Source organism: Dipodomys ordii, unplaced genomic scaffold (assembly GCF_000151885.1).
Source record: "Dipodomys ordii isolate 6190 unplaced genomic scaffold, Dord_2.0 Scaffold7, whole genome shotgun sequence".
In the NCBI taxonomy this organism is placed as follows: Eukaryota; Metazoa; Chordata; class Mammalia; order Rodentia; family Heteromyidae; genus Dipodomys; species Dipodomys ordii.
Genome location: NW_012267223.1, coordinates 18,054,010 through 18,075,894, shown reverse-complemented (window position 1 = coordinate 18,075,894; position 21,885 = coordinate 18,054,010). Strand labels below are relative to the sequence as shown.

Here is a 21,885-nt window from a genome sequence, read left to right as displayed (position 1 = left end):
ACGCACACACGCACGCATGCACGCACGCACGCACGCACGCACGCACGTATGCACCAGACAGATAGACAGGGAAGGGAGGCAGAAATGACCAAGAGATAGACAGACAGCCACCAGGTTTGGAAGGAGAGAGAAGATGGTCCAGAAGCATTTCTTTTTTTTTTCTTTTTTTTTGGGGGGGGGTCCAGTCGTGGTCCTGAACTTTGGGCCTGGGCGCTGTCCCTCAGCTCTTCAGCTCAAGGCTAGCTCTCTACCACTTGAGCCCCAGCGCCACTTACGGCTTTTTTCTTTCTGCTTATGTGGTGCTGAGGAATCGAACCCAGGGCCTCTGGCATGCAAGGCAAGCGTTCTACCACTGAGCCACCTTCCCAGCCCCAGAAGCATTTCTTGGGAGGTTTTTATTTGGAGCTACCTATGCAGGAAGGTACTTCAAGGGGAGGGGGTGCTTCATTATCTACAAGTGACTAAGGTCTTCTAAGCTTGCTCTCAATCTGTCTAGCCAGCTCCATCTCTATTCATCCCCCCACCTTGTCCTCAGGCAGCCCTAAATTGAACAGTCAGCATTTCTAGACCCCGAAACCGGGTCACACCCCTATACTGTTTAAAGTGTCAACTTTGCTCAGAAGGCTTTGCTTTCTCTCCAGAGAGGTTCTCTCCTACTTTCCCAGGTCCACTACCCACATCAGACTTTGCTGAGTTGGTGGCCTCCCTCGCCTGGTGCCCCTAAACTAGGTTGGCACAGACAGCTAGGGGTAAAGGCACCCTGGAAAGACATGGGGCTACATTCTGAAGGATCCTAAATGTTCCAATGTGGAATATGCGTCCCCCCATCCCCACGCCTTTCCAGAGAGGACACAAACTGCTTACTTGCCTGGGAGCTTGCTGGTTGGCTGGGATAAAGATAGTCCCCAAGACACCAGAGTGGTTTAGGGACAAAGATCATCACACCCCCACACCCAAGTGGAAGGCAGGTGAGACCACCCAGTGCAGGTACAGGAAGTGGTGGGAGGCCTCCCTCTCTGGGCAGCCTCCTCTCCCACTGGAGTGCAGGGGTGGCCGGAACACGGAGAGGAACTTCAAACGCCACCGTCCTGTCTTAGCTCTCAAAGGGAAGATCCACTCCTGAACCCGACAAGGGCTGGAGCCAGACCGGAAACTGAGATCTGTGACCACGGGCTGTAGACTCCGGTTGTTCCCGAAGCCCTTGCCAGCTCCCCGCCCCCTCCTTCCCTTCTCCCCCTGTGGATGTTCTCAGGTGTCGTCTCCAAATCCTTTCCCTGCCAGTGTCAGTCCCCTCCTCTCTCAGAACACTGGAGAGAGCAGTAGGGAGGGGAAGAGAAGGGAGGGGAAGAGAAGGGCGGAGCCTGTCTGGTCCTGCTGCTGGCTTCTGCCTGCTTCCATGTTCGTGGATGTGTTGAGCCCTTATCCCTGGCCTCCTTACCTGGCCTTCACAGGTACCTTGCATCTCCTCTACTGGCATCTGAGGTCCTCCTGAGGGAGGCCCACGAAGGCAGGTGGCCCCACTGCATCTGCCATATGTATCTGACACACATCCTGGGCTACCTCTGTACTTGCTTGTGGAGTTACCTAGCCATTTTCAACCCTGAATTCTCTGGCAGATGCCAGTTCTCCTTGACAACAGTGATTTGGTTCCCTCTCCCTAGACGGGGGACTCCTCAAGAGTGAGAGGTCTGTGAATGGAATTGCTTCTCTTTCCTGACCGAGGTCTAGGGCACATGGTCTTCCCACCTGTGTCATCCCTTCTCCTCATCCTATGCCCAGTGGCCTCCAAGCTGGGCAGAGCCTGTGGCCATGCAGTAGCTCCAGGCCACTCCCAGAAGACACATCATAATGTCTTTCTCTTTATTTTCTGCTCAGCCACCTTGGGGGGAGCCACTATTTCATCTCCAGCTTCCTGTGAACCCAGAGCACATTTTTAATTAAAGTGGAAAAAAGAGCTGAAGTCTGTTTGCACTTAATCATCCTGACGACCTTTTTGCTTAAGAGGTTCCAGTTGGGGGTGGGGAGGCAGAGTGCTGGGAAGGGAAGGTAAAGATATTTCTGAGTGGGCCTGGGTCGGGAAGGGGGAGGGTTAGGGATGAATAATGGAGCAGGGTAGGGGCGAGGCAGCTGGGCTTTGAGTGCCGACTCAGCACTTCCCAGCCTGCTCCTTCCTCTAGGAGCTGCCCCCACCTCTAGGTACCTAGGGGGCTGGACAAGGTCTCAGTCTCATTCCCTAGAGACCAGGGGCAGTGATAATGTGCGAAGGACAGAGGCCCTCCTGTCACAGGTGGAGAAGCAGGCCTGGAGATGTCCAGTGCATGGTCCTCCCTCATTACACAGGGAGAAGCAGGAGTCAGGCAAGGCGGAAGGAGAATCCCTTTGCTTTCCTCCGAGCAGGATGCTTGCTGGAACTGCTCTATTACCCCCTTCTCTGCAACTGCCCCACAGAGAGACTTGGAACATAGAGAGCTCAGCATTTGCCCTCAGATTCCCTCACTATAGAAAACCTCTGAGCATGGGGCTAGGAAGGTGGCTCAGTGGTAGAGCGCTTGCCTTGCACGCAAGAGGCCCTGGGTTCGATTACTCAGCACCACATGAGCTGAAGAGCTGAGGGACAGCGCCCAAGCCCAGAGTTCAGGCCCCACGACCGGACCCCCCCCCCAAAAAAAGAAAACCTCTGAGCTGCCTTCTACTTCAGAAATCCAGTTCCTGGCCTGGAATGGGTAGCTTAGCTGTATGTTCCTGGCTAGGTGTGAAGCATTCCCATTTGATTGGAGAACTCTTTGGACTAGGCCATGGCTGCAGCCCCTGCCCAGAAGAGGGGAGAGAGAGCAGCTTCTTGAAGTTCGTCTCCAAAGTAAAGACTCTCTGTGCATCCACAGCCAAGACTGAGTCTCCTCCCTCAGAGTAGGGGGGTATCCCGGGCCAGCACTCTGACCCCTCCTATTGGAGTTTCCCCCAGGCTACTTGTAGCTTACAGTTGGTGAACTGGAAGAGCTCTTACAGGAAGATCTGGTGCTTCCATCCTCTGTTTCAAACTTTCCAGTCATCTCTCTGAGTTTGCCAAACACACACACACACACACACACACACACACACAACCTCTGTGTTGTAATGGGTGAGACTAGGAAGTGATCTTCCTCCTCCACATACCCCCTTCCTGGCCCTCAGAGGGGTCCACAGGCTGGGAACATGACTTTGTCCAGACTTGGCATCCAGGATCTTCGTCCTCCCCACTGGAAAGCGACCCAGACAATTGCACTTGACCCCACTTCCCAGACATGCCTATAGGAGAGAAGATAAGCTTGGGCCTGGGATGTCTCCTCCCCCAGCGATTCCCGTGGGAATTTCTCTGAAGTCCAAGGCCTGTCACAGTTCTAGCTCTTATCTGCAGCAGAAAGAACCCTGGGCTCAGTCTCCACCCCTGAAATGTCATCCTACCCCTCATCCGGTCTCCAGCCAGAAGTCATCAGCAGTATCAAAAACAACAAGACTGATTGACATCTTTCCAGCCCCCTGACTTTCAAAGCAATTCATACTCAATACTTCCTTGATTCTTTCTTCTGTGAGACTCAGATCTTATGCCAATTTTAAAGATGAGAAAACTGAGGGTTAGAACAAGGAAGAGACTGGCCAAAGAGCATACAATAAATAAGTAGGTGCTTCTATCAGCTCATTCTTTATCTTCCCACTTGCTGACTTCATGGTGTTTCAGCTATGAAGTAGACTGACTTCATTTATTTTCCTTTAAAATGCTGAGTCGGGTGCCAATGGCTGACACCTGTAATCCCAGCTACCCAGGAGGCTGAGATCTGAGGATCGTCGTTCAAAGCCAACCTGGGCAGGAAAGTCCACAAGACTCTTAGTGCTGATAAAACAACTCAGAAAACGCAGCAAGTGGCTCTTTGGCTCAAGTGGTAGAGTTCTAGCCTTGAGCACAGAAAGGCACAGGGGCAGAGCCCAGGCCCTGAGTTCAGGGACTGACCATCATCATCATCATCATCATCATCGTCATCATCATCATCGTCATCATCATCATCAATCATCATATACTTGGCCTGCCAGGCACTAGTGACTCACACCTCCTACTCAGGAGGCTGAGATCTGAGGATTGCAGTTCAAAGCAAGAAAGATTATGAAACTCTTATCTCCAGTTTACTATCAAAAATGTAGAAGTAGAACTATGGTAGAGAGCTGGCTTTGAGCACAAAAGCTCAGGGACAACACCTAGGTCCAGTACCCCAGCACACACACACACACACACACACACACACACACACACACACACACACACTGAGAAAGAGGACTTTAGAATAGCTCCAGAGTTGAGAATCAAGACAAACTTAATCTTAGAGGAGCAAATGATTCTCATAGAGAAGAGAGGTTGGACTAATGCAGGGTGATCCTGAGGGTCAACTAGGGAGATGATTGACATGAGGCTTGGGGCCCCTGAACGCTCACACAGAACCTGCAATTCTCCATTCACACCTCAGGATAATTATCCATGCTGGACATAAATCCTGGAGAAAACTAAGTCATTACCACATATGTCTGAATGAACTGGTCTGGTCTTGTGGCTGCAGCCTGGGCAGAAGGCCACATGGCATTTTCAGGAAACGAGAAGACTGCACAAAGACAGGAAGGCAGGAGCTCTTTCCCAACTCTTCTGTTATCAGAAGGCGAGAGGCAGTGTCCACACAGTACACCTTGTGTAAGGTGAACATGGTCATAGGGGGCTCCTCGTAGGGCAAGGTGTAGGTAGGAAAGGTAGAGGAAGGCAGCTCTCGTCTCCAGGCTGGAGCAGATGGTGGGAGAAGGAGTGCACTGAGCAATTGGCTCACTTTGATGCTCGAGTTAACCTAACTGGACTCCAAAATTGCTAATTCTTCCCACCCACCCCTCTCATTACTTATTCAGCTTCAGAATCAAAGTTTACTAACCCTGAACCAATCCCTGGGCTCCACCCTGTCCTCTCCTCCGGCCCACCCCTCCTGTTTGTGGCCCAGAGGAGTTAGCGTGAAGCAATCACTGCATCATGCTTCAAAGCCACTGGAGCTGGCTCCTAATGGGGGCAGCAGGGTTTCATTTACCTTGTCTGGCAGCCTGCCCAGGAGAGCTGGGATCCAGCTGGGGTGGCCTAGTAGTTCCTGCTAGTCTCTCATCCACTCTCCCCCACCTCAAAATCCTGCCTCCCTGCCCACCTTCCTTCAGTCTCTCTCTCCCCCCTGCTAGACATGGAAACTTGAGGATCAGAAGTGATTCCTCATTCAGTGAGAGCTCACAGAGCTAACTCCTATGTGCCTCCATCCCTCCTACCTGGCCTGAAGCTCACCTTTGGAAATGCATTCCAAGAAGGAGCATCTCAGTGGTAGAGTGAGGCAGAGCTCAGCCCTGCTGAGATTAAAGTTCTGTCTCCTCAACTCAAAGGGACTCCTTAAGGTCTCTGTAGTCTGAAGGCCTAAGAGGGGAGAAGCCAGTCAATGATAAGTAGTGCCATCACTGAGAGCTATTGTGGCAGGTGGGAGAGCAGAAGTGACATTCCTCGTGGGGCCCATGAGCAAGTGGCCTGACCTCTTCAAGTGCCAGTATTCACATCTATAAAGTGGGGATCTCAGCCAGGTGTTGATGGCTCATGCCTGTAATCCTAGCTACTCAGGAGGCTGAGATCTGAGGACTGAGTTTCAAAGGTAGCCCAGGCAAGAAAACATGTGAGATTCTTATCTCCAATTTGTCACCAAAAAGGCAGAAATTGAGCTATGGCTCAAGTGGTAGAGCGCTAGCCTTGAGTTCAAAAGCTCAGGGACAATGCCCAGGTCCTGAGCCCATGCCCTAGGATTGGTATTTTAAAAAGTGGTGATTTCAGCACATGCCTTCCTGGGATGCTAAGAGAGATAGCTGCATGCATCTCCCTGCCCACAGGAAGTCCCTAGAAGTGTATTCTGCTTTTCCATTGGGCTTGGAAGTGGGTTGATGCTGCAGACTGGCTCCCAGTGGTTGCCGGACATAACAGCAGAGAGAGTTTTGAACAATATATGTGGAGGGCCGACAACAAGTGGGTCCCGAGTGGAATGGGGGGGTGGGGAGCACGTGTTAGGGAGCCTGTGGGCTAGTGAGATAAATGAGGTGGGGTTGCCACTCCTATTTGGGCTCCCAATGATGTAGTTTGAGCCACCACTAACCCTTCCTCCTCCATGCTGAGTTGACTGAGAGTCTCAGCTTTTTTGTCTTAGAGTCACAGAGGACCAGGGAGACTAATGAGCTGGGGGCAAGGCAGGGGGGCAGGGAATCTTCTCTATATGCAACTTTATTTACAGGAGCCCCTTCTATGAAAGACTTCTGTCCCTTTGGTTCTCCCACCTGTTCAGCTCCTAAGATCTTTCCCTCCATAACCTATCCTACCTGCAAGGTTAGAAAGAGAGGACTGAGGAGGGTGTATGTCTTGTTGGGCTACATTTGGGTCTAGGAGTCATGGCCACTAGGGAGTTAGATTCTGCGAGGCAACGGCTCTGGGGGGCTCCGATATAGTTCCTGGGATGATGGTGGACTGAAGCATGCAGCAGTTCTTAGGAACAGGATGCCCTGATGCTAGAGGTGGTACAGAGAGGTAGGAAGGCAGGTGGGGAAGGCCATGCCTATGGAAGTGGGGATTGCATGGTAACGGTGCTCATGATGGTACTAAGGTTAATATAGGTGGTTGTGATGATGGTGATGGTAGTCATGGCCATGGTGACTGTGGGTGATGGTAGCCATGGTGATGCTAGGGGTTAATACACATGGCTGTGATCATGGTCATGGTCATGGTCATGGTAACTGTGAGTGACAGTGGTCCATGGTAATGCTAATATTGGTTGTGATAATTGTGCTGGTGGTAGTGGTCGTGATGGTGCTGGAGTTGGTACAGGTGATGATAGTGATGGTAGATGGTGATAGTTATGATAATGGTAGTCACAGTGGTCATCTGGTGTAGACAATTGTGGTCATGATAATGTGGATGTCCCAGAAAAGGTATATTCTGAGCACAGCTGTGCTGCCTATGATATGGTCAGCCCTGATGGGACATTATAAATGAGCTCACATCAGATGACTAACTCACTAGAACACGAGCCTCCATGAAGGCTTTAGTTCACTGATGAATCCCAGAGCTTGGAAGTGTGGCTAGCCTAAAGTAGATGCTCGATGCATAGCTAGTGAAAGAGGGAGGGGGCAGGGATTGAGTCCCTCCTGTGCTGAACACTGTGTTACCTCCTTGACCTGACCATTCCAGCCATCTGGGTGAGCAAACAAAGGCCAATCTTACCTGTCTAGGACCGACCGCACAGGAGTGAGGAAGAAGAAGATGTTCTTATCAGGCCTGCCACACTGGCCATGCAGGGCTCTGAACACTTTGCAGACACTCTCCCTGCTAGCACTCTGCAGTACATTTTGGTCTTTTGCTTGGGCAAAACATATTAATCATAGAAATATTGCTAATAATAGTAACAATTGCTGTTTGTAATTGTTCAAGTAAAGTTTAAATGATCAAGACCATGGAAATTATTAATAACCCAGGCCTAGCCATAGTGGTGTGGGTCATATTAAATTGTGTTGAGATGGATAACCTTGGCAATAATAGTAACTGGGATCATAAATTAATAACAGGAGTATTTAAATTAATGCCACACTGTCGATACCCTTGGTAGTAAGCATCTCTATGCTGCTGTTAGTACTAATATTGCCCTTCCTGCCTTCCATGAATTCAGCTGAGAGGAAGGCAGGGCTGTAAAAGCATTGGGAGGAGGAGACATCTTTGAAGTGATCGCTGTCTGGGAGGATGGAGCCCTCAGGGACTTCTAAGGACATGTTTGCTTCCTGGACACTTAGGCCCAGCCATGGTGGCTCATGAACATTAATGCTCAAAGCCACAATGATTTTACCTGTCCTTTCTTGAGACTGTCCTCTAGACTCTGTGCACAGGAAAATTCACACCCCCACCCCATGAGTGAATTAGCATCAGCTGATCTAGGAAATCACAAATGGTTAGCAATGAAATTACTTGTAAATGGCTAGCCAGCCCTCTTCTAAGTGCTCTTGGCCTGTTTTTTGTTTTTTGTTGTTGTTTTCTTTTTGTTTGATTGTTTTGCAAGTATCCAGGTTTGAACTCAGAGCCCCATTCTTCATAGGCTACACATCTAGCCTTTCCCTGTCTCTTATTTGGGAAGTTAGTACCATTTTATCTTATTTCTAAATTTTATTTGTCATTTATTTATCTTTGGGGGCTAATCCTGGGGGGTTGAACTCAGGGCAAGGGTGCTGTTCCTGAGCTTTTTTTTTTCTCCTTCTCAAGGCTAGTGCTGTACTACTTGAGCCATATCTCCTCTTCCAGCTTTTTGGCAGTTAACTGGAGATGAGTCTCATTAATTTTCCTACCTGGGTTGGCTTCAAACCTCAATCCTCAGATCTCAGCCTCTTGTATAGCTAGGATTATAGGCATGGGACACGGGCACCTGACAAGTACCATTTTATCAAAGAGGAAGATGAGGTCTGCACATGGCCACGATGTGAATGCTAAGATGGACTTTGAAGACTTAGTTCTTACAATTAATTCCTTTCTCTAGAGCCTTAGTGTTTGGGGACAGGTAAAAATGGAAGTGGGGGAGGGAAGAGGAGTGCCTCCATAAAAGATTGGTGGTACATTATCTGAGGTATGTGGTCTGTGATTTGATCTGTCAAGGTTTCTGGAGTACAACAAGCATGGTCCTGAGAATGTCTACTTCATAGATTGGTGAATATATGGACATGAGTCCATTTAACCACTTCTTATCAGTTCTCTTCTACAGATCATGATTGAATGCCTGCTATGTACCAGACATTCAAATAAGAAAACCAAAGGCCCTGCTTTCAGAAAGATCATAGTGCTGGTGGCTCACACCTGTAATCCTAGCTACTCAGGAGGCTGAGATCTGAGGAATGTGGTTCAAAGCCAGCCTGGGCAGGAAAGTCTGTGAGACCCTTATCTCCAATTAACTGCCAGAAAACCAGAAGTGGCATTGTGGCTCAAAACGGTAGAACTCTAGGCTTGAGCAAAAGAGCTCAGGGACTGCATCTAGGCCCAGAATTCAAGTCCCAGGACTGACAGGGGGGGAAAATCATAGCTTATTGAAACACTCGGTCTAGTTAAATCTATATTGTTGAGCTAGAAGCTGGTAACTCACACCTGTAATCCTACATCTCAGTAGGATGAAATCTGAGAATTGAGGTTTGAAGCCAGCCTAGGTAGGAAAATGTGAAACTCTTATTCCTACTCAACCAGCAAAAAGCTGGAAGTGGAGCTATGGCTCCAACGGCAGAACTCCAACCCTGAGCAAAAAAAGCTAATAGACAGCGCTCAGGTCCTAAGTTCAAGCCCTAGTACCAGCATATGGGCACACACAGTAGGTGTGTGTATGACGGTAGTGGTACCGGTGTGGGACATGCAGGTTTACACTATGCACAAGGACAGTGTGGGTATATGTGAGTGCATGAACATAGGTATAGCTGAGCTTGACAGAGTGTACTCCTGGTGTTTTGTGCACCCTCCAAAGCTCATCAATGGAGAATTCAAACGATGTGGGAATGGACTCCACTCGAATATCCCTATTGGACATCATCCCATTAAGCCATCTCCCTTCCCTGAGCCTTCAGGCACAGGGTGGACTTGAACAGAAGGACTAGAAGGGCAGAGGGCATTCTTTCAAATACGGGATGGGTGATAGGGAGTCACACACTAGGAAGCATCTGAATGCAGAGGTGGGTATGAGATGGGTAGAGAGTGAGCTCTGCAGCCCGCTGCAGCCGGAGAAAGAGGACTGGGAGCTGAAGCGGGTCTCCCGGGCCCCTGAACTCAGAGCAGTTGGACCGACGTGAGCAGTACCCGGGGTGCACCAGATCGCTAGATGCGGTGATCCCGGGAGCGGAGCAGCGGTTGTGAGGCGCGCGGGCGCGGTTCTCTCTCCCCCCACACCCCCCGTGCTTCCCCTCCCCTCCTTTTGGCTCCCTACCCCGAGGCCGCCGGCCCGCCGACCCGGCGGGCAGGCGGGCGGGCGAGCGGGCGGGCGCGGTTCCGGGGGTGGGCGGGGAGGAGGCGGGGCCGCCGCACTGGCTTCACCCTGCGGCTCGAGTCCGCAGCCAGAGCGAGCGGAGCCTCGGCCGGCTCGGGCTGGTGGCGGGCGCTGGGGTGCCGCGCAGCTCTGTGCGTGCGCGGAGCGCACCGGGCTTCGGACCGAGCGGGGAGCTGGGCGCTCGCGGGAAGCTGGCGATGGGGGCAGGTGCTGCTGGACGCGCCGAGGACCGGCCGCGCCCGCTGCTGCTGCTGCTGCTCCTGGGGGTGAGTGCCAGCCAGGGATCCCTTCCCCGGGATCGGAACCCCGGGCTCCCGACGCTGCCACCCCCCACAGATGCCGAACTGAGTGGTGGATAGGAGCAAGGATGCCGGGACCCACGGAGAAGCGTCTAGGACTCTCACAGTCGGACTCGGAAAGTCCCAGGGTAGAGATGGCAGCAAGATGGGTGCTCGGGTGCCGGTCCCTGGGCGCAGCGGGGGAGGGGGTGTAGGGGAGCTGCGGGGGGGGAGTCTCCTGGGAGAAAGTCCTGAGCATCTCGGGTCTCCGAGAGAGGGTCCTGGATGCCGAGACCCTGATGGGGACTTGCTCCTTCAGCATCTTGGTCTCTGGGGAGTCGGGGAGCCCTCACTGAGGCGAGAGGAGGAGGGGGAATGAGGCCAGGACTGGGGAGGTGTGAGGGGCGAGCGGGACTGGGGCGGGGACAAGCGGATGGAACAATGGGGGAGGAGGCTGGAGGGGCTGGAGGCCGAGGGGACCAGGCATGGACAATGGGGACTGGCCAGACAATGGGGGGGAGGGGCATCGGAAGGAGAGATTCGGGGAGCGGGAAAGGGGTTGAAGAGGAAGGAGGGCAGAAAAGGGAGGCGGAGGCCAAGGGAGAGCGGGGAGAGAAGCGGGTGCGTACCCTAAAAGTGCCCAGAGACCCGCCAGCCCCCCACTAAGGAGCAGAGGAATGAAAAAAAAAAAGCGTAGGCACAGTCGTTTCCCGCGCCCGTTCTTTGCGCTCTTTCGCCCAGCCTCGCCCAGTCCGGGAAATTGCAGCTGGGTATCCCCGGGCTTGGAAAGAGAGCGCCCACTTCGCCGGGGCGAACCCGCTCCCTAGCTTCCCTTCCCCAGGGTTGGCGAACTTCTGTGACATGCGTGCTCACGCGTCTTTAAACTGCGTGGCAGACCAGGATGGATGGATGGAGGGAGGGATGGAGCGGGCGTCCCCTGACGAGGGCCTGGCCACCGTCAAGTCTTGGGGGTGCCGAGCGAGCGCTGAGATGCTCTAAGGCGGTGACAGTCCCGGCAGCGCACAGCTCGCGGCTGCGCACACCCGGTCCGGCCGGCAGGGGGCACTGCGGGGCGGGGGATTGCGGGGCGCAGCTGCTTGCGCGCGCCTCGGACTGACCCCAGCGCCGCGCCCACCGCGCTTCTTCTTAGGTTTCCTTCCCTAACAGAGTCCCGATCCCTCACGCACCCCGCCTGGCTTTGGGTAGAAGCCACTGAGTCCGCATCGAGACGAGAGAACATTTGGAGATCTCAGATCTGCCCGGTGGTTGCCCAGAGGTACTGACTCGGCCATCGTCGGCAGATCCTCCCAAGTGCTTTGGGTGTTTCGGACCGTGTCTTCGGCCTGGCGTGATGAATGTCCTGTTAGCCTGGCCAAGCAAGTGACGCCCTGCCCTTTCCCTGCTACTTTCCGCTGATCATTTGCACACCCAAGTCCCCATTTTACCCATAAAGGAGGCTGAAGCTCTGATTGCTTAAGCAACTTGGCCAAGATCTTACAAGCAACTTTTGGGTTGGAGTCTTGCGTCTGTGCACACGCCCCCCTCCCAACACACACACCTGATTCCATCTCCGTATCTCCTCCCCACATCTGCTATCCATGCTGAGCGTTCCTGCGCTGCCTAAGAGCTGCGCGTAATTCTGGGGAAAATAGCGGGGTGGGGGGGGGCGGGAATTGACACAATCTGGGTGATGATGAGACTGGCGCGGTGGAATATAGGGGTGAGTGGACAGAGAACCTCTCCGGACTCAGCCCCCATCCTGGATCCTTGGAGCTGTCAGTACCTGTGGCTTTGAGATTTGTGGTGACCACAGGAGCATTTGCTGACTAATGTCTATGGTTAGGGATGCTTCTGAATGGGGGAGAGGGGGAGGGGAGGAAAGGGCGAGGGGAAAAAAGGATGGACTTGGGTGGCCTGTAGTTCAGACTTGGGTGGTACAAGGACAGAGGGTCTGGTGGAGCTGGATAGGAGAGGGTGTCCCAGAGTCCAGAAGAGACGCAGAAGGAGGGGAGCTGGGAGTGGGGGGTCTTGGGACCCCACCCCCACCCCTTCCCGCATAGAACTTGCCAGCCGCAGGCCCTGCCTACACCTCCTCCGGGCCCCTGTGTCTGGGGCGGCCCGGCGCACCCCGGCGGTCCGAGTTTCTTCCTGGGGCTCGGCGGCGAGAGGAAAGTGCCGAAACCAGAGCGGGTCCCGGCGGGTCGGCTGGCGGGCCACGCCGGTAATGGAGGCACTTTGTCATTCAGACGTCTGTAACTGGAGCCTCGGGCCTGGCTAATGTGCCTAATAGGGATGCCGCGAAAAGGACAGCAAATAAGCAGGCCTGAGCAGGCAGCACGGGTGAAGGGTGGGTGGGGAGATGGCTTAGGCGAAGAAGGGACCCTTCCCACACTGCTGTGCCCCCCCGCCCCGTTTGCCCCATACCTCGGTTCCTTGCTAGGGGAAGAGGTAGAGAAGCTGGAGTAAAATTTGTTGAGTCCTACTGTGTGCTCTTCCACCCTTGACATTTTCTCTAATGTTAGTCCCTAGAAGCTCCCAGAAAGGTAAATTTAATCATTCCCCTGCTTCCCCTCCTTTTTTTTAAAGCCCTGGGGCTCAGGACCTAGGGTGCTGTCTCTAAGCTCCTTTTGCTCAAGGCTAGGGCTCTACCATTTCAGCCACAGCTCCAAAGCTTCTGGCTTTTTCTGAGCGGTTTATTGGAGATCAGAGTCTCACAGACTTTTCTGCTTGGGCTGGCTTCCAGCTAAGATCCTCAGATCTCAGCCTTCTGAGTAGCTAGGATTACAGGTGTTAGCCACAAGCATCCAGCAGTAGTTTCTATTTATAGTATAAGAAACTTAATCCTCTAGATTTTCAGGTGAGAGACCAAGCTTCCCCAGTTCATAAGTAGAAGTGGCCTAGCCAAAAACCAGAGGCCTGGCTCCCAGCTCGCTCTTGCCTCACTCCCTTCCCCCAACTTCCAGATCATCAAAAGAGGTGTAGCCCTGAGTTTCCACCAGACCTAGAGGTTAGATCTTGCCCTATGTCTTTTTTTTTTTCTGTTGGTCATGGGGCTTGAACTCAGGGCCTGGGCACTGTCCCTGAGTTTTTATTCACTCAAGGCTAGTACTCTACCACTTTGAGCCACAGTGCACTTCTGGTTTTCTGGTAGTTAACTGGAAATAAGAGTCTCATGAGCCAGGTGCCAGTGACTCAAGCCTGTAATCCTAGATACTCAGGAGGCTGAGATCTGAGGATCATGGTTCAAAACCAGCCCAGGCAGGGAAGTCCATGAGACTGTTATTTCCAATAAAACCATGCAGAAAACCAGAAGTGGAGCTGTGGTTCAGGTGGTAGAGTACTCGCCTAGAGCTGAAGAGGGGCAGTGCCCCCCCCCAAAAAAAGTCTCATAGACTTTCTTGCCCAGGCTGGTTTTGAACCTTGATACTCAGATCTCAGCCTCTTAAGTAACTAGGATTACAAGTGTGAGCCACCAGTGACTGGCTTGCCCTATGTCTTGGAACTGATCATCTCCCCCCCACCCCAATTTAATTCTGGGGAATTAGCTGTCTCCTACCCACACAACTGCTCTCCAAAAGGAGAGCAGGTCCTCTCCTGGGCTTGTATGCAACTAAGGCTCTCCAGTTATTTGGACCCTGCCCCCATCCCCATGGTTGCTGCTCAGGTTGAGGCCGAGGCCACGGCTGAGGCCTGCTCTCTAAGGAACCTTAAGTTGTAAGTAGTCAGGGCAGACTAGCAGAAGCGTTCCTAGTAAATTCAAATATTTTCAACTATTTTGGTCTGTTCTCCATTTTGTCCACCAGAAATGGCAAAAAGAAAAAAGAAAGAGGGTTTAGAGGCATGGCTCTGTAGAGCGACAGCCAATGGGTGAAAAGGGTCAGGTATTGAGTTCAAGTCCTAGTTTCAAACAAAACAAATACAGTGTAAATATTCTAGAAAAATGGGCCATGTCTGTACCATTCTAACTTTGAAATGAATTAAGTGTAATATAACTTGTAGACAAATATTCTGTCATTTTGAGAAATGAACTGTTTTGGATCTGATTTCAGAGCAATTAGCCTGAACTCTAGTCACCTCTTCCTGATTTTGAACCTTTTCCCTCCTACTATGTATGTCCTGCCAGGGGTCAGCAGTGAGTATTTTTCTAAGAACAGCTACTTCTTTGGTAACTAATGTTGATTGAGTTCCTACTGTGTACTAGTCATGCTTGCATACATTGTTCTGTTCCATTCTCACAACAACCCTGTGACATAGTTATAATCAATTCAGTGTTTCAGATGAGAAAACTGAGTCTAGGGGACTAAAATCGACATAGTATTAAGTAGCAGACCTAGGACTTTCTGCTGTAGGAAACATCAAACAAGCCCAAGAAACAACCTTGACCCCAAATACAAGTCTTCAGAGAAGAGTAAGGAGAGTAGGTTTCCTGGTAGAAGCCTTTGCCCAGAGCTGCCAAACCACCCATAGCTACCATAGATTAACCAGAGCCTAGGTTTCTATTGAATCTGTTCAATGGAACACAGTCCAGGGTCACAAAGGCAGCAAGAAACACATTAGAGAAGAGTCCTGAGGTGGATTGACTCCTTGCTCACTCATTAAACATTTTAGCAACTCATGAGGCAGGTTCTATCATGATTCCCTAATAGCAAGGAAACAGGCACAGAGAAATTCAAAACGTACCCCAGATCTCTCAGATCAGAGTCAGGGCAATGGAAGCAGCAGTGGGAGGCAGAGGGAAGGGAAGAGGAGGATCCTCTCAGGTCAGCTCCCACTTACAATCTTTCTATCCAAACCAATGGCCATCTTTCTTTCTAAAGATTCCTTCCTTTAGACTTAAAAAGAGGATGCTAGGGAGGAGGGGCTGCTTCAGTCACATGTTGGTAGCAGCAAGAAATGACAACTGATACCTTGACAGGAAGAGGGGAGAGAGACCGACTAAAAAAGCTGACAAGTAAAAAGGACAAAAGTAGTGTGGTAATTTGGTAGAAAGAACACCAGGGCCAGAGCATGGGCTGCATTGCAGCCCAGAATAATCCCTGGTGTGTGTAAACAGTGAGTCCCTGAGTCATGAGGAAACCATGAAGGTATGTTCCAGAGACAAAGGTATAGCCCCCATGGTGAAGAGAAAATCCATTTGATGGTGACAATGGCACACCCTTGACCCTTCCAGATACTCCAGACAACAGAGAACATATTGCGTTTTCATGTTCTTAAATTCCATTACCATTACTTGAGGTCCTTGTTACATGCATGCCAGGGACTGTGCCAGACCCTGTCCTCAGGGAACTGACTGGTGAAGGAATCTGATGTGTCAGGCTGAGAAAAAATGGACCACTTCCTTGAGGAAGTAATATTTAATTGAGGCCCTAAGTGATGAAAGGAAATCAGAACAGACCCTTCGTGGAATCTCGCCTCCTGGGGGAAAGCCTCCATCTGGGATCCTGAGACCCTGGTCAGCAGATGTTGATGATGCCACCAGGAGGAAAATGGTGGCCACTTCTCTACTGCCAGTATCCTCCCCTCTGGGTTCATGGAGACCACACTGCCTTCTAGATACCTGCCTCCCCATTTTCCTTCCCCACCAGACTCTGGGCTGAGGAGACTGCAGGGTATTTTAAAAACCTATAGGGAAGGAAGTTTCTTGGCCACAATCTGGCTAGCATAGAAAAGAAGGAATACCCCGAAATGACCTTGTGAAATGCTCTCTCTCTCTCTCTCTCTTTCTCTCTCTCTCTCTCATGCCTTTGCTTCTCAGCATCAGTGGGGACTATACTGTCTGGAGCCAGCCAAGCAGCCTTTGGAGTTTTATTAGACATTAGATTGTTTTTTAAGGAGCAGAAATATAAAAGCAAGCCTCCCGCAGCCCCTCCCTCCAAGGAATCTGGTGCTAAATTGTTCCATCCATGAGCAAAGACGCTTCAGTGGCAGGAATCTGACTCCCCTTTCCCCTGCTTCCAGCACTGTTCCCAGTGGCCACATAGGAGGCATGAGGATGGGGGAGGGCTGGAAATCAAACCCTGGTGAGACAGGGAAACTGGGTGGTGAGCAGCAACTTTCATTGATAACAGACATCCCTTTTTCCCTGTCTTGGCGCCAGACGCTTGCCCATAGGCTGCTTCTTTGCCCTGGCACCAAGCTGTCGCCGTATCTATCTATGGAGAGATGCAGATTCCAAGAGGGAAACTGGGGTAGTCCAGAACTGCCGTGCAGGGTCAGAATTTGAATCCAAGACCTCAGCCTTCTGCCTTTTCCTCTTGGGCACAGATTCCTCCTGTTTGATATTTAATATGTGGAATTAAGGACCTGTCCAAAGTCCCTGCTAGCCTTTATTAGGACAAAAGGCCCCCTTTTCTGAGTAAATACAGCCCTGCAGGTGTGAAGCTTAGCAAGTGGAGTTTAAGCCAGATTTGAGCTCTGCTGGCCCCCTTGGCTGAGATCCCTGTTCAAGTTGCAACCTGTCCAACCATTCAGGATGATGTCCTGCCGGAAGGCCCGCTGCTGGGTCTCAGGCTGCCTTCTCCCACGTGGGATTCCAGCAGGGGTTGTAACCCCAAGGTGAACTGTGCAGAAGGTTAGCACTGGAGGCTCTGCCCTCACACCCTAGCAGCCTGCAGGGGCGCACTGTCCGCCCTCCCACTGCCTTCCTCTCCACCAGCTTTGATGTGTCTCATGCCTCCCTGGTGAGCTCATCCCAGCCCAGGTGGTTCCAATAGAAAGCATTACGAAGGGGCTTTTGATCCCTGGAAGACACTCTCCTCTCCTGCCAATCTGACCCTCTGATCTCCCCCTACCTAGGTGTCTCTCGGAAATGCCCAGGAGGCATGCCTCACCGGCCTGTACACCCACAGCGGAGAGTGTTGTAAAGCCTGCAACCTGGGCGAGGGTGTGGCCCAGCCTTGCGGAGCCAACCAGACTGTGTGCGAGCCCTGCCTGGACAGTGAGTACTGGGTGATGGGGATGGGCGGGAGAGGGGATGCTCAGTGGGGGCTTTGTATGTGTTCCACCTCCTTTGCCCACCATAGTATGGTCACCAGAAATGGCTGTGACCCAATATCGGAGGCAGAGAACAGCAGCTGAGAGTGGAAAGAATGCAGAGGGGGGAATCTGGTGAGGCATCCCTAGGGGTACCCTTTCCCAGCCCCCAAGCAGAGAGAGGCCTTGTGGAAGCGTGTGGCCAGGCAGGGAGAAGAAGCTGATGCTCAGACCAGCTAAAAATATCTTCTGCACTGTGAAATCAATGGTTGCAACTTACCCTCCATGGGCTTGGGGGGAGGGGCAGGAGGATCAAATCCTGGCTGCCCTGGAGACTGACCTTGGGGATCCTGGGAGGGTGTGGCTGCCCCTCCCCCAGGCCAACTGTGCTCCAGCTTGGGGACCAAGGAAGCTTTCCCAGCAGCAGCAATAGGGGCTGGAAAGCTACAAGGACCTCCTTACTTGGGGTGCCATGGGGAGGAGAGGGAGCTACAGGAATTCCCTCCTGTCTTACAGAGTTGGTGGATGGCAGAGGGACAGCAGGGATGCTTCCCTTTGGTCCTAGTCTTGTCTAGTGTCTTTTGTGCTCTTTGGAGGCAGGAGCTCTGCCCCATGGACCCTCCAGTGCTAAATTGCTGCTTTTATTATTATTATTGTTATTATTATGTTTTATGCCAGCTCTGGGGCTTGAACTCAGGGTCTGAGCACTGTCCTTGAGCTTTTTTGCTCAAGGCTAGCACTCTACCACTTGAGCCCAGCTCTACTTATGGCTTTTTAATGGTTAATTGGAGGCTTTCCTGCTTGTGCTGGCTTTGAATGGGTGATCCTTAAATCCTCACCTCCTGAGTAGCTAGAATCATAGGCATGAACCATTGGCACTGGCTTTAATTGCTGTTTTTAGGAACTGGCTAGGGGCCCTTTCTCTGAGAGTTGCTGGTCACATCCCATATTCCATCTCCCTGGTGTTCAATGCCCACCTTGAGGGCCAGAGAACCAGCCTCCACTAGTTCTTTAACACTGCTGGGAACAGAGGACTGGGTTGGCTGGTAACTTTGAGCACATCAGGTGGGCTTACCTCCAGATGCTCCCACCCCTACCAGTCTGTCCTTCAGGGAACCCTAATATATTACTGTTCCTCAAACACTGTTTTCCACCTCTGTGCTTTGGTGGTTTTGACATATGATCCCATCCTCAGCAGAGATGGTGTGGGAAGTCTCTGCTACCTTACCTGGGTTTTTGGGTGCCTGGACTCCAGTCTAGCTCTGTGCTCTGAGCCTGAGTCTCCTAAGACTGACCCCCTTTTCCTCCTGTCCAGGGGTTTTCAGCAGAAGGTGGGGTGTGAAACCCAAGAGGGGCTCAGTCAGGATTCTGTGAAGGGGAAAGGAGGCAGAAAGCAGCTCAGGAATTGCTGGAGGAACTTTCCCCTCCCCCTCCCCTTCTCTCCTCCCTCCTCCTTCTCCCCTCAGCCCCTGGGTCCTTCCCCCTCTTCCCCCCCACCTCCAGCTGTGTTAACAGGCTGTCTTTACAAGCCCATTTTATGGGATGGAGACCCCAGTGGACTTTCCCTCTATCCTCAAAATGTTTCCACAAGGAAACCTATTAAGCTCCTGCCTTCATGCTCTGCCAAAAACGACCACATTTTTCACACCACCTAAACCCCTCTCCCAGGGGTTTTCTGCTAATTTCTGTATTTTCCCAGGAGCAGGACTTTTCCTCTCCAGTATGACTAGACCCACCCACTTCCACATGCCCACCAGATAGGGATTCTCTTGTTTATAGATTGGACACCCTACCTCAGCTGTTGAGCTTTCTAGTGTCTGACTGTATCTCTATCACCTAAGTTCACTGTATTTACCATGTCCCACACGAGGGGCCCAGCCTTGGTAAGGTCCCTACTATGCTTCAGGTGTGGAACCACTGAACTTCTTTTACTTGTGGTGGGTATCTACTCCCTCCCCACACTTTTAAATATCGGAGAAGGCATCTTGATCTTTCACCTTCTTTGGCTAAACCTGAACTCTGAGGCCTCTTGGCTGCCAGTGGCACCATGGCTGGTTATTATTTTGTTTTACAGAGAAAGAAGAAGGCTTGGAAAGGTTACAGAAAACACTTACCAGTCACACAGATAATAAGTTATAGAATAGAATTTTGAATCTAGATCTGCTTGTTCTCCAAAAAGAAACTGAGGATTCCTATGTGGGGATTTACTAGAAATCAATGTGTCTCTGGGCCTTTCTCTCTCTGTTCTGGGCCCTCATGTCTGTCCCTTTCACATCTCTCTGGATTTCCTTTTTCTCCCCAACACCCCCACGCCTACCCTCCAAGAGGAGATCCAGTGCTTATCTCCTGATAATGGTCTTGAGATGGCACCCCACAGCAGGATCCCATTTTCTTCCCTGTAGCTTTCTTCTTCTGTTTCCACATTCCCAGCATTCCTTATTTTTCAGGATCCTATATCCTTGGAGCAAAGATAGCGTCTCCTGAATTGGCAGAGTTCTCCACCCAGTAAAGAGACCCTGACTCTATTCCTGCTGAGCTCCCTGCACAGAGCTTCCTTATGCCGGAGCACATTGCCATTAGTTAATAGAGTGTGACTCAAGAGTGATCTTGGAACCTTGCCCTTCGTGCCAGGAGAGGTCACTGAACTGTATATGCCAAACCTTCTTGCTTTCTAGCTTTGATCCTTCTTGCTGTACCCGAACGATCTTGTCTTATCCCTGCTCCTCCAGAGCCAAACCCCTTGGCCTGGCCTGTAGGTTACCATAATGGGTGGGGGAATTCTCCTGTCTAGCTCTAGACACTCTCACTTGGGGCCCCACCTGGTTCTCCACCAGCTGGGAGGAATGGAAGGACAGCTGAGGCAGAGGCTCCCTGGGGAGGGCCCCTAGTGCCTGGACTGAGTGTATGTGTATACAGCCCGGCTCTAGCTAGAGGGAAGGGCTGGGTGTGGGCCACGCTCAGATTATTTCTTAGTCATGCTGGGAACAAGGGTACAGTCTGAGAACTCTTTAAGATGCTTTGCCAAGGAATTTACCAGCACCAGCTGGGTTGCCCCCCATGGTAGCCTCAGGGCCAGCTCTGCTGGGATCCAGAGGATGGGGCTCCTGGCTCTCTTCCCAGTCAGCTGCCACCAGCTTTCAGAGTGGGGATCAGGGACTCGTGGGAAGAGGATGGGAGTCCCCATGAGAACGCAAGACAGAAGCAGGGGTCCTGGCAGGTGATAGAGAGGCAGGGCCTGTAGCCCCTGTACCCTACCTGCCTAAGTTAAATGTCTGCTGCTTCCCCGCCTCCCCCTCCTCTCAGGTGTGACATTCTCCGACGTGGTGAGCGCCACGGAGCCATGCAAGCCCTGCACGGAGTGTGTGGGCCTGCAGAGCATGTCTGCACCGTGCGTGGAGGCGGATGATGCCGTGTGCCGCTGCGCCTACGGCTACTACCAGGATGAGGTGACTGGCCGCTGTGAGGCGTGCAGTGTGTGTGAGGCCGGCTCGGGCCTCGTGTTCTCATGCCAGGACAAGCAGAACACGGTGTGTGAGGAGTGCCCCGATGGCACGTACTCTGACGAGGCCAACCACGTGGACCCGTGCCTGCCCTGCACAGTGTGCGAAGACACAGAGCGCCAGCTGCGTGAGTGCACGCGCTGGGCAGATGCCGAGTGTGAGGGTGAGTGTGGTTTGTACCCAGGAGTGGGGTGGAGGGTGGGGGCACGGGGGTGCTAGAGTTGTGGGAGAGGAGTAGGCCTACCCAGACAGTTCTGTGACTTTAGGGACAGCAAACACATCTTCTTTTACCTATCCTTTCCTTTTCTGTCCTCCTTTCTCTCTCCTTTTCCCTTTCCTTCTTTCCCTCTCTCTTCCATTCCCTTCTCTTCCTTTTTCTCCTCCTTCTCTTTCTCCTGTGTGCGTGCATGCGTGTGCGTGTGTGTGTGCGTGCGTATGTGTGTGTGTGTGATGGTACTAGAGCTTGAATTTAAGGTATAGGCTCTGTCCCTTATCTCTTTCACTCAAGGCTAGCCCTCTACCACTTCAGTCATAGCTCCGCTTTCTAGGCTTTTTGCTAGTTAATTGGAGATAAGACTCTCATGGGATTTCCTGCCCAGGCTGTCTTTGAACCAGGACCCTCAGATCTCAGCCTCCTGAATAGGTAGGATTACAAGCATGAGCATCCGCATCCTCTCTGAGCCTGAGTCCTTCCCTGGGGTAGTATGGTCCTATCTCAGCACAGGACTCTTTCATAATTATGGCTCTGTGGACTAAGTGTTGGGAAGCCCACACTCATATCCTTTTGGGCACAGTTAAGTCTCTACCTTGTAACTCCATTTCAAGATCTCATTCATGCCCATGTCAGCTAGTGACTGGACTGGCAGCAGACAGTGGATGGAAAATGGGCATGGCTGCCAGAACAGGCCTTGTGTCATCCGGAGACAGGCTTTCTGCGATGGAAGGGGCAGCAGGATCTATAGGAGTGGAGACCTTTGGCTCTGAGGCCTGGTCTAGGTTCATACTTTTTTAGCGGGGGAGGGGGGGGTCCAGTCATGGGGCCTGAACTCTGGGCCTGGG

General features: G+C 51.9%; 1 protein-coding gene across 1 annotated transcript in view; it reads left to right on the top strand.

The window, feature by feature from the left end:
* The first annotated feature begins 10,224 nt into the window (after positions 1-10,224).
* Ngfr (nerve growth factor receptor) overlaps positions 10,225-21,885 on the top strand; it is a 19,354-nt gene continuing 7,693 nt past the window's right edge. The window contains exons 1-3 of the mRNA XM_013036196.1: positions 10,225-10,342; positions 17,150-17,291; positions 20,630-20,989. Coding sequence (XP_012891650.1) covers positions 10,274-10,342; positions 17,150-17,291; positions 20,630-20,989 — 571 coding nt within the window. The 5' untranslated portion in view covers positions 10,225-10,273. The remainder of the gene's footprint in view (positions 10,343-17,149; positions 17,292-20,629; positions 20,990-21,885) is intronic.